We start from the raw sequence: 13,254 nt of genomic DNA, 5'->3' as shown, positions 1-13,254 counted from the left end.
TCCCACCCTAATCCTCCTAACATAAAATTACAATCACAGAATGGAGGACAACTGCACAATACTGGGAATCATGGCCTGACCAAGTTGATGGGTATTTTTGGGGGGACGCAATTCAATCCATGACACAGCCTTTCAATTGTATGAGCACCAGGATCAGTTTAGCACCATTAATTTTCTATTTTGATACCTCTGTTTTCCAGCCTAATACTACATCTTGAATTTTAAGGTCATGAAATCATCCTGTTTTCGTTAGCCAATCGAATTGAAATAGATTTTCAACTTACAAAATAAGTTCACGAAATGGCCCTTTTTCTCTCTGCGGCCCTGATGAGGTCAGCCTGTGATTATGCACACATGCATTATTCACTTGCTTGAATAGCTGTAATGTGGGTTTCTTTTCAACGGAGCATATTTCTGGGCCAACTGCCTCTTCACTCACTTGATTTTTTTCAAAGCAAACGTTAATATTATCTTAAGGCAGAATGAATTAGTAAGATGAAAATCTTCAAGGGATAAAAAGTACACAGTGCATTTCAAGCTCAAATGTAGGCAGCTTATCTGCCTGGGTGGATTACCCCATCACTGCCCCATTCCTTGAGCAAAGATAACCAAGCTGTGCAGTCTGTTTATCATCCGAAGTTCTGATATATGTTTAATCACTATGTTTCTTTGACCTCACAATTCAAGGTCCTCAGACCCCTCTAACAATTCCTAGACTTTTCCTCCCTCCACTTCACCCCCCATTTTGCATCCTTTATTCCACTACTTGGTAGGGGTTCTCCAGGTGTAGCCCAATGTCCAGTGAAGCACAAGCTTTTTAAGTCTGGCTGATAGGAATAAGCACTGTTACTGAGCATGTATGAGCACTGGGCACTGCTATCACTAAGTCTTTTGGGCATTTCTTTCCTGGACTCAGGTAATTTCTTCGCATGTGTACATTTATCGGTGTTTTGCTGAACACTCTAGGGAGACCCTCTTCAGATCTCTAGGATTTTCCCTTTGTACAGTGCTTTCCTCCCCAGTATTCTGTCCTGAGAACCCTAAGCCACCTTGGTAATCCCATTCCTTCATCTCTGTCTCTACAACTCCCATGTTACAGCTATTCCATCAAGTGAGTAATGCATGTGTGCATAATCACAGGCTGACCTCATTAGGGCCGCAGAGAGAAAAAGAGCCATTTCGTGAACTTATTTTGTAAGTTGAAAATCTATTTCAATTCGATTGGCTAACGAAAACAGGATGATTTCATGACCTTAAAATTCAAGGTGTAGGTTTTGCCTGGATTCCCATCCCTTCCCTATAACCTGAAACACTCTCAAGACAGTAAGGATGGACAATCATAGGGATCACTTTGTTTGTTTTCCTCTCTGAGGGATCACTACCCTTCAATGCTTGAGGTTGTGCCTTATAAATCTTTTATATCTACATCTGTATCTATATCTAGATATAAATGAATTTTTAAATCCAGGTTAATTTTTAAAATGATTTTACTGATTTGCAAATTGATGAGCGTTTTTGCTGTGTACATAAAGCTTATAGCAACCCTTTCATGATCCACGGGCCGTATGGCATCCACTTACATTTTCCACCTCTCAGTGTTCTTGGGAAGCTGCTTTCCCACTGACAGTATATGAGACCATTACTGCTTGAAATGGAAGAAATGGGTGTTCGCCTCAAATTACTGTTTTTACAGGGTGTTGTATGAGTTGGTGCATCTTGGTGCATCCTACATGGACATATGTGTCCCACCAACCTACAGCAGAGCCAAGAGATACATAAATGTCCCAGAGGCCCACGGGACATATGCATTCCACCAATCCTACTCTCCTCCCACAGTCCAGAGAGACGTATACATCCCACCAATCCTATCCCCGCCCCCTGCCCCGAGTTCAGGGGGACATATGCATCCCACCAATCCTACCCACTCATCAGAGTCCAGAGAGACTTATGTGTCCCACCAGTTCTATCCACGGAGTCCAGAGGGACACACTCAGTACAGACACTTAGTGATTTAGCATGCATTCCATTTATGAAAAAACAAAAAATTTAAAGCAGAAAATAATTCAGTTATGAAAGGGTTATAAGCCTGTCTGTAGGAACAAAATATTTATACACCTGTAAGGCTTTCAATTCAGATTACCATTGCCCTTAACAAAGGTTGTATAGTCTACACCCACTATCATTGCACAAGAGCACTTTTTTTTTTTTCACCCTCACCAGCACTAGGAGCTATCATTTAAAAAAAATTTTTTGTATTTAATAGTAGGAGATTGTATTTCATTATTATTTTAATTTGTATTAGCTGAGTATACCCTGGATCACCTCTGTTTCAGTTTATGCACCCAGAGTAAGTAAAAACACATAAAAAATAACATTTCCATAGAGCAAAGCTACAGGTATATACGAGGTATAGACAGTAGATTAAGGCATTTGTGACTACAAGATAGAAGAGCTTGGTTTCTTAGTTTTCTATGAATTTTTGGTTTTACGGTAATGTTACTGATGTATCTATTATTATGAGGTGCAATTTTCAGTTTAGAGCTTACTTCAGAGTCCCTGGGTGGCACAAATGGCTAAGTACTGGACTACTAACTGAAAGACTGGTGGTTCATATCCACCCAGAAGTAAGGGCTGGTGATCTGCTTCTGAAAAGTCACAGCCTTAAAAACCCTGTGGAGCAGTTCTACTCTGCACACTTGGGGTTGCCAGGAGTCAGAATCGACCTGAAGCTACTAACAACAACAACAGCAGAGCTTACTTCACTTACTAATATACCTGAATGGAAATGTTTTAGACCATTTATAATTGCATCCCATTTAAGGCACCATTAAGAAGTTTTTCATATTTAGCTCTTACATTGATGGCAGTGTATAATTAGACATAATGAAGCCTGGCGGGTCATAGAAGGCATCCAAGTTTGGAAATTAGATGGATCTGAATTTCATTGGTAGCATTGCCATTTACTTGCTGTGTGATCATGTCCCAGTTAACTAAAGAATGTAATTCTCAGTTTCTTTTTCAGATAGTTGTTGTTTTGTTAATAATTATTATTGTTACCATAATCATTATGCCTGTGACGGGCAGTGAACTTTGCTTAGGTAATGTAGCCACACGCTGTACCCTTCTCAACTCTTAGCAAGTAAAACCTTATTGTCATGCCAGCTCCTTTTGATGACAAGGGCAACTAGGTTCTTGTGGATTATGGGGAAAACAGTCGATACCAACAGTCCCAGATTCATGCATTTACTTAGGTCAGCACATCATTGCAGTGTATCTAAAGTGGAAAAAAAATCTTTTTTTTAAATATAGTGTCATGTTCCTTGGGGATGCTGGATTGTAAATTCGTGACTACTTATTTCGGTTAATTCATTTAATGAACCATACTAGCATCCCATTTTTTTGAGATATAACAGGCAACAATCAGGTGTCATATACTGAGATTTATAAATAGCTGGGTCAATTGTTTCGCTACAGTATTTAAAAATTAAATAGCTCTATAAGATGACCATTGCCATAATAATGCTACTTAAGAAATCACTCAAGAACTCAGTGGCTTCTAATAATAAATACTTATTTCTGTAAGTCTATAGCTTTGCTGGGGATCAGTTAATCTAGACTGATTCAGCTGAACTTGGCTCCAACCTGCAGATTTAGTCCAGGTCTGCTGTATGTGTCTCTCATCCTTCATGGACCAGTGGCTACCCAAGGATGTGCTTTTCCTGGTAAATGGCAGAAATTAAAAAAAAAAAAAAAAAAAAGTCAACCATGCAAGCCGTTTAAAATTTTTGCTTGCTTCACATTCCTTAAGATCCATTGGCTAAATCATGATACATGGTCAACTCCAAGTCAAGAATGGGAAAGTAAACTCCACTTTTCGTGAGGCCACGGCAAGGATAGGAGTGAGGATTTATGTTCACATTGCATACCTATACCAGAAGAGATCCAGTACCTTAAAATATGAATTTAGATATGCCCTGGAGAAGATCCCTCATGAAAATAGCAAAGAACAGTATTCTAGCTGGTAATGTTTTTCACTGGGTAGTTTTACTTCACTGTGGTTTTGACATCTATTTTCCTTTCTTAGGGCATATTGCAGGTTAGAATTCTAGACTTTTGGTGGTAAAACACCCCTGAAGATCAAGTTCCCAAAAAGCTTAAGATTGTCGGGAACCACTAGATCTACATTAATGAAGATGTAATGTAGGGAATAGGAAAAAAAGTTAGTTTTCATTTGTTGTGTTTAGGGAAATGACATCTCACTGTGTTTCAATATGTAACAACAGAGTTGCGAGGGCTTCCCTGACTTTAAAAAGGAATACCACATGAATGTTGTTAGCTGCCGTTGAGCTAGTCCCTGACTCATGGCAACCCCATGCACCACAGGATTGGACTGTTGTGATCCATAGAGTTTTTATTGGTTGATTTTTCAAGTAGATTGCCAGGCCTTTCTTCTTAGTCTCAGACTGGAAGCTCTGCTGAAACCTGTTCAGCAACAGAGCAGCATGCAAGCCTCCATTGACAGATGAGTGGTGTCTGTGCGTCAAGTGCCTTGGGCAGGAATTGAACATAGGACTCCTTCATGGAAAGCGAAGATTCTTCTTTTTGCTCTTTTTATAGCTTTGTCAAATGCTCTTTGGTAAGAATGCCTTGAGGGATAACTCTCAAAGTTTAGTGAGGAAACCCAAATAGAAGATGAGTCTGAAGAAGACAGCTACACTATTTTGAAGGCACCTGAATTGTTATATAGATATTTTATGATGGCAATCTTACAGGCACACATATACATTATTAGTAATAGTAATTAATAGCATCATTAACTCCAAATTCTGTTTTGAATATCTCCTATGTATTATGTACAGTGCATTTATTATATTACTTATGGTTATCCTACTAGTTATTGTTGTCATTAGGTGCCATCAAGTCAGTTCTGACTCATCGTGGCCCCAGGTACAACAGAACAAAACACTGGCCAACCCTGGGCCATCTTCACAGGCATTGCTGTGTTTGAGCCCATTGTTGCAGTCACTGTGTCAATCCATCTTGTTAAGAGCCTTCCTCTCTTTTGCTGACCCTCTACCTTACCAAGCATTTTGGCCTTCTCCAGGGACTGGTCTCTCCTGAAAACAAGTCCAAAGTATATGAGATAAAGTCTTGACATCCTTGCTTCTAAGATGCATCTGGCTGTACTTCTTCTAAGATAAATTTGCTCATTCTTCTGGCAGTCCATGGTATATTCAGTATTCTTCACCAATACCATAATTCAAATGCATCAATTCTTCGGTCTTCCTTATTCATTGTCCAGCTACTAGATATTAGTACTCCCAATTTCTACGTGAAGAAACTGAGGCTCAAAGAAGCTATATTAATTGCCTAAGGCCACCCAGCTAGCAAGTGGCAAAGCTGGGATGCAAACCTAGATTTATCTAAATCAAGGTCTGAATATAACCCGTTATAGTCCAATGCTGCCTTTCAACTCAATCTCTAAAATCTCAGTTGAGCTTTATGAGGAGATTAACTCATTGGGCTCATAAGATGACTGATGGCCTAATTTTGTGGCCTAAATTTTTATGGAGAGCTTGGCCACTCTTGTGTCTTTTAGAATTCCTCTGCAGGCCCTCCAGCCCCTGTGGGATGAGGGTCTCAGTGGCAGGCTGGATGAGCTTTGAGTCAGAGGGGGCTGACTGCGGTCCTGTCTCCCATGTTCCAGGTGGGGAACCTGGGGCAAAAGCCCCATTCTCCACTCCTTCATGGGGAAATGGTGCCATCCGCCCTTAGGTTTAACATAAGGAATAAATTAGACAATACAGGTAAAATACAGTTTGGGGAATATGGTAAAGTAATTGTTTTAAAGGCAATAGTAGTGTGGTTTTCATTAGACTGCACTCAAGTGTGTTCTTACGAGTGAAAGTTCCTACAAGTAAAGCTATTAGACTAGTGCCTAAGTGCAGTGTGTTAGCTAAATTTAAAAAATATTATCTGTACCAATATAAAAGTTGGTGAAAAATGGGCCTTTTGCTGATTTGGAATAGGAGCCAAGGGAGTCAGGTGATAGTTTTGCCACTGTAATTGTTAAAGAAAGAAAGGATGTCAAGAGAGCATTATCCTTGCGAAATTAAAAAATATATATATGTAAAATATATATATTATATATGTGGTGTAATCATGCTGCAAAATAGAAAAGTCAAGGCCTGTAACATGATATGTAAGCAGTTTCCGTTCTACAGTGAATGTGGGTATACTAACAAATAGTATCTGTTATGTCCCCAAGGTTTTCATTTTTCATTTTTTTAAACTTTATTCCTAAGATCAATATTAAAATAACTCCTGTCCTTTAAAGTCTTTATCTAAACTTTTTTATTCTTATATAATACTTCAACAGTTGGAGCCCTGGTGGCACAGTGGTTAAGTGTTTGGCTGCTAACCAAAAGGTCGGCAGTCTGAATCCACCAGCCGCTCCTTGGAAACCCTATGGGGAAGTTCTGTCTACTCTGTCCTATAGGGTTACTATGAGTCTGAATCAGCTTGATGGCAATGGGGTTAATACTTCGCCAGTTAGTATGACTTTTTAACTTCTAGGCAACACATGGTCAAAAATGAAGCTTAAATAAAATACCAAACACCTGTAACTCAGATTTTATGAAACCAACCTCAAGTCTCTTCACCGTGGTATACTTTACAGAAACTTTGTCTCAGCTCTGCCCCTTGCTGTGTCAGTTGAGCCAACTTTAAAGCTATGTTATCTTCCTATATCATAATACCTCAAATAAATGGATGAATCTTAATGCTCAGTATTATAGATTTAAAAAAAATTATTATAGCGGGATTTTCACTCTGTGTCTTAGTGAGCTGACCTTCTCTCTAATCCAAGCATATCATTAGCGTGGGGCTTATTTTTCAGCAAACATTGGAGGACATGTTTCTCTCTCTTCTGCCCTCCCTCCTTTCTTTCCTCCCTCCATTATATACACATACATACAGTCAAGAAAACAATATTATGGATGAAGAACAGGCTATATGGTAACTAAATCAAGATACAGTACTACAGAAGGGATGGGGCAGGAAGAATCAGGTCAGCAGTAGACAATGATTGCTTCCCTAGGTTACTGCAGTGGATCCAAGTCTTGGTCCGCTTTGTCTGTCTGGTCACCTGAGCCCTCATAGCTAACAGAGAAGGAGATTCCTTGGATCTTGGTGGAATTAGGAAACATCTTTCAGACATTCTCTTTGTTGGTTGGACTTAGAACTTGACAAAGGACAGCACTGGAGTCTAGGACATGCCCCAGGGTGACTAAGCAGTACTTGGCCAGAGCTGGTTATTTCCCCTCTCACTACATTTAGCTGAGTGACCCTGGAGGCACTTGGATGTGCCACCTAAATGGTAAACTATCAAGTATGTGTGGAGGAAGGATACTGAATGACAGTACTGGAGGGATTATACCTGGGCTATATCATGAGCTTTTATCAGAGTCAAACTGATGCATATTTTGCTTTGCTTTGTTTTAACAGAATGAAGTCCCTGAAGCGAAGAAAGAGGAGACTTTGCTGGATCTGGACTTTGACCCATTCAAGCCTGAGGTAGCATCTGTGGGTTCTGCTGGTGTGACCCACTCACCCATGTCTCAGGTATCAAGGGTTTCTTTTGTATGTCTGGGGATGATATTTCATGAATCTTAATAAGCTCAGTAAGATAATGGATGTGTCTTTCAGTGATCATTCTCCTTTTCAAATGACTTTTATCTATTTTACTTCTTGGTTGACAAGTATTTCTAATGGGAGTAGAAAGAGGATGATATCAATATTAATTCATTTAAACCCCTCCCCCCCACCATTAGCTTTCTTTTGCCATAGAGCTGGGGTAACCAACCATGCATCGAGTAATTATTAATCATGCCCCCTTTCATGGTCAGAACTGTCCAGGTTTGGGTGATACATTTTATGGCCACTCTAAATAAAGCTCCTGCTTTTGGCTTTGGGTTTCATCTTCTTACTGTTTTCTTTGCTTTGCCTCCTCACACCTTGCAAAGACATGTTTGAAATCACCATGAGATTAAGCCCTGGCAGAACTGTTTTCAGCCTTGATAGTTTTAAACTCTATGATGTCCTCAGCTTCCATGCTGTAGCAACTTCCCTCTTTTGATCTGGATCATGGCTTGATATAGAGTTGGCATGGCCTACCCAAGCTTATCCTTGCTTATCATTGCCTTACTCTCAACATTTCTCGCATTACAGAAGGTATTGCGATAGCATTCGCTGTCAGAGGGATACTGGTGGTGTGTGCTGCAATGACCTGTGGATGGTGCCTCTGGAGTATAGTTAATTTACAGTTATCCATGCTAATGGAAGGGAGTTAACTTAAAATTTTGACTAAATAGTCATTGTTTATATCAGTATTTTGGATATGTTTGGGATCTTTTCATTTGAATTTGGGCAAATCTAAAGATGCAAGAGTATACTTCAAACTAATTAATGAAGGTGTTTCATAAAACTCAATTTAGGGTATAAGACCCAGCTTAGTTTCCTTTTATTGAAGCCTTCTTGATACATCCCAGTAAACCACTGGGGAACAGACAGCTCATTATGAATCTCAGTAAATAAGGCTTCTATCTAATCTGTGCTTTGTTCCAGAATGTGATTGGGTTTCTAAAGACCTCCCTATAATGCAGTAGAAATAATAAAAGTCTAAAATGTCACCAAAACAGGAAATTAAGTAGATCAGGTACTAGCCTTAAAGGTGTTTTGCAAAAAAAGAAAAAATGGATCTTTTAGATGAAAATTTCAGGAAGCTCTATCTGTTTGCTCCCTTCTGTGAGATTCTCAATGTGCCTTAGAGTGTTAAAGGCTCTGAGAAGTCCTGCATTAAAAAAATTTTTTTTAGATTTGTTTAACACAGAGTTTCCCGAACAATGGAATCTGTTTTGATGAAACTTTTCTTATCATTCGTTGAAACTAGTGTTCTCTAAAACATATTTTTGGGAAATGCCAAAGTAATAATTGCCAGCCAATTTGAGAGACATGCGTTAGTGCCCGTGATAAGTAGAAAATGAACGTACATATAACAGTATACTTCCTTCTCAGAGCTTCTCCTCAGATTTCCTCTGCTCACTTTCTGCTACTTTAGTGGCAGAAAGGAAGTTTTCATGGTGGATGCTGCGATATCTGTGGATGAGAATCAACAGCAATTCGGTCTGTAAATTTGAATTAAGAGAGAAGCCTTTTTATGTCAATTCATGATTGATCCATAAATCTAGGAATTTGTGTGGACTTAGGGCTAGGGGTTCTTTTAGAATTTTTTATTTTCTAAGCAACCTTGGTTGAATCTTCACACATCTTAGTTCTGAAGAAAATGAGTTACTGCAGTTAGGGAAAGCTGTATGCACCTCTGTGTCCTTCCCTTGGGGCCAGGTAATAAACTGCTCCAGCTTCTCCGTGGCTGTAACTGAGCCGCCTCACTGCAGAGTCACCTGCGATCCAGCTCTCATCACATCTCTCCCCCTGTGCTGAGAAGGAGCATCTTAGGTCAAGTCGACAGACAAGTATGGTGCTTTGGATTCTGCCAGCCTTCTTCCGCTTCACTCACAGTGATCTCCCTTACCCATCGCCTGACCTCGTGTCTTAAATTGATGTTCTTGCTGCTGGCGGAACACCTCATCTTGTGATCTCTGTAGTCCATCCACACAAGCTAGCTCATCCTTTCTCCATCCCGAGCGTTGATAAACACAATGTCTCACATGGCTGCCTTCCTTTGGAGAGCTCTTGGTGCCGTGTGCATTATGCAAAGACGTGTAGTAGCTGTTTTGACCTGTGATTCTTAAGGGACGTGAAGCAAAGAAACAGAAACCACCTGGGTGATCAGAAAATGCATATTAGATGCAGAAGAAGCCCCCCAAATTGTAGCTTTCAATGGAGCTGTTCACTCTTCTTTCTGAGTCATTTCATGCATAGGTGGTATCCGGGAGACCACCAAGCTGTACAGAGATGCAGGCAGGTGAGCAGTGTGGTTAGAGCCAGCACAGATGAAATGGGTGGTATCATTCAGAACCTCAGGGCATGCATTCTCTCCTACAGAATCCACAGAAGAGGAGATGTGTTGTCTGATCTGGAAATTGTTGTGACAGTCATGTTTGTAAGAAGAGATTGCGAGAGTCTGTAATTTGCTGTTCACATTTAGTGATTCAACACAAGTACATAAACATGAATCCTTTCACGTCACAAGGACATAGGCAGAAAAGGATGCGGCTTTAGCAGCAATTCTTAACCACAAAGGAAATAAGAGAGGTTGCCCCTACTCTTCCCACACACAGTGGAAGCCATTTGAACCATCTGGATTCATTCTCCAGGATCAATAAGCTTCATAATTAAAATGGCAGTAGTAAGTGTAATTCATCTATATGTCTCACGGGGCACCCTGATAATTTGCATGATTACCAAATTAATTGAGCTGTGTGTTATATTTTGACATACTGAAGAACTACTCTTCCAGGGTGTATTTACCATCAAACTAGTTGTAATACATCCTCATGGTCCTCATCATCTTGAATGTGTGTGTGCGTGGGAAGGTGGATAGCATTAACAATAGGATCTGCAGTTCCTCAGAGAAGAAGTTATAAGCCCTAATACCTGGACCCCTTTTTTATTTCATTCAAATGGCATGTGCAGGTGTGTGTGTGTTAAATAACCCCATTCGTTGTGTTACAAATATAGCTATCCACCTGTAGAGGGAAAGGCAGATTAACTAGAACTGCATGCAGCCAGTGAGCATTTGAAATATTATAATATAACTGAAGAACTAAAGTTTTATTTCACATAATTTTACTTATGTGGCTAATTAAATTTAAATTAAGTAAAATTATGTGAAATAAAACTTTAGTTCTTCAGTTATACTATAATATTTCAAATGCTCACTGGCTGCGTGTGGCTAAAAAAAAAAAAAAAAAACCAAACCCGTTCCCATCGAGTCAATTTCAACTCATAGCGACCTTATAGGACAAAGTAGAACTGCACCATAGGGTTTCCAAGGAGCATCTGGTGAATTCGAACTGTTGACCTTTTTGTTAACAGCGGAGCTCTCAACCACTGTGCCAGCTGGGCTCCCACATGTGGCTAGTGGCTACCATATTGAACAACACAGCTATGGAACGTTTTTATCATCAAAGAAAGTTCTGTTGAACAGTGCTGGACTAAATGTTTAGAGAGTGTCCATCATTTTATTCCAACGGCTTTTTATCACCTCAGATTTTTTTATGTGTTTGGGCTTTATATACCTAACAGTATTTTTCTTTGTTTTCAGACATTGCCCTGGGACCTATGGACGGTAAGAGCACTAAGAACTATGCATTTTGATGTTTCTGGATCCCTAGAAACTTGGTAACCCTTGTTAGATTTTTAATGTAGTCTCCTGGGACAATCATCAGCCCCCTGCAGGTTCCTGGCATTACTAGAATCTGGAGAGGATGATGAAGAAAAGAGTGCTAATGGGCCGGATTTCTGGATGGCCAATGGTCAAGAGTTCAGTGTTGTGAACCTTCACGCTTGTTGCTGTGGTTTTTGGTGGCTGGAGGAGGTGCTGAGGGTGAAAGGCATGTGCCTATGTTGTTTTTACGAAAAGTGTGGACGAGAAAGTGTAAGGGATGGCAACTTTGCATACGAAACAAGCAATTTTTTCATTATTGTGTTTAAAAAAAAAACCTTCATCAGTAAGAATTTAAGCTTTACAGACAGCCCTGGGTTTGCCAGGCTCTGCTACTTATAACCTTGTGACTGTGAGCAATTTCTAAAATTTCTCTAAGCCTCAATTTTCTCATCTGGAAAATAAAAGTAATGACACCTGCCTCATAGGGTTGAGTGAGGAATAAATAGGGTAATGTTTCTAAAGCATTTAACCCAATGTCTGGCAAGCATTAAAAACTAGGTGTTGTGACTGTTATTTATTCAGCTAATCTGTTGTGCAAGAATGAGTACTTCCAGAATTTAGATTTGGGAAAGACACACAAATAGAGCTTTGTGGTGGCAGCATCTGTGCTGTGAAATGAAGAAATGGACCACACCCATATAGAGCCACACATCTCTTGGGATAGGACCTTTGCCTGCCCCATTTTAGAAAAGCCCTGGATTATGGTCTTGAGAACTCAGCTTGTTTCACTGTTTCTTCTTCCTTTGTGAGACGGCAACAGGAGAGTTTGTTAGATCTAGTTATTTGTGGATCTGGTCTTCAGAAGTAACACTGCCGCTTTCTCCCCTTAAAACAGAAGGCTGACTGTCCTGTTCCCATAGTAGGAACAGGTTTATACTGCACTACTTAGCATCCTTGGAGCAGCGTCAAACAATGTTGGTTGACAACGCCAGTGACTAAGTGATATCGTTTATAGTGAGTTGTTTTTACGTGTATATTCACAAAAGGGGATGCATGGGTTGACATTCAGGACATTTGGATCTGTGCTTCAATGCTGCGTATTCTTGGAGATTAAGGGAATGATGTTAATTTCCGGGACCTCCAATATTTCATATCTTTAGTTGGAGTTATAACACATTTCCCTTTCTCAGCTGAGGAGGTTGTAGTGAGGGTGAGGGTAACATCTAGAAGATAGAGCTTTGACTGTTTCCGAGGACAGACCTGCTAGGAATGGTAACAATAGCAAGATTGCAAATGATGGCTCTCTTGATATAATCACTTGCAGTTCTTAATTCTCTGTTTCCCAGTGCTTTTCCCTCATGTGCAGAAAATGGCTTTCAGGTTGGGGGTAGAACATCAGGGAAATCCTCCAGGCAGTCACAGTGGTTAACAACAGATCATCCTCCGTCTACATGCCTACCTCAAGGGCAGAACCAAGTGTGGGATGATACTTGTGAAGACTTTATTTAGACATTGTATCAGAATATATGATGTCGTATAATTTTGTGGCCTTCTGGTTCTCTTAGGCTTGTTTATGTATTGGAAACTTTGCATTTAAGTCTACCAAAGAAGAATTTATCAACTAACCGTAAAACATCGTGTTGGTGCTAGAAAATGACAGAGGCATTCTTGGTGTTTCATTTGTGCCCGTTCCATAGGAGTCTTGAACAGCGTCGGTACAAAACTCATTCCTGTCACAAGCTAGTAAAAGCCATGGCCTTCAGCAGAATGTTCACTCTGAACATCAGTGGAATTTAATGTGCCCGTTAATTTTCTTCTTTTGTCTTTTTTTTTTTTTAAACCCCAAACAGACCAGCACTGATTTGGTACAACCGGTAGGTAAATTTCCAGAAAAATCTGGATTT

At 40.0% G+C, this 13,254-nt stretch overlaps 1 protein-coding gene across 1 annotated transcript in view; it reads left to right on the top strand.

Annotated features, from left to right (window-relative positions):
• The window catches only part of LOC100668333 (amphiphysin), a 289,557-nt gene that overhangs the window by 239,529 nt on the left and 36,774 nt on the right, over positions 1–13,254 (top strand). Inside the window, exons 12-14 of the mRNA XM_003406912.3 lie at positions 7,507–7,623; positions 11,288–11,311; positions 13,201–13,224. Coding sequence (XP_003406960.1) covers positions 7,507–7,623; positions 11,288–11,311; positions 13,201–13,224 — 165 coding nt within the window. The remainder of the gene's footprint in view (positions 1–7,506; positions 7,624–11,287; positions 11,312–13,200; positions 13,225–13,254) is intronic.

Source organism: Loxodonta africana, chromosome 8 (genome assembly GCF_030014295.1).
Source record: "Loxodonta africana isolate mLoxAfr1 chromosome 8, mLoxAfr1.hap2, whole genome shotgun sequence".
NCBI classification, from domain to species: domain Eukaryota; kingdom Metazoa; phylum Chordata; class Mammalia; order Proboscidea; family Elephantidae; genus Loxodonta; species Loxodonta africana.
The sequence above is the reverse complement of the archived record's forward strand: the minus strand, read 5'-3'. Positions and strand labels throughout refer to the sequence as shown.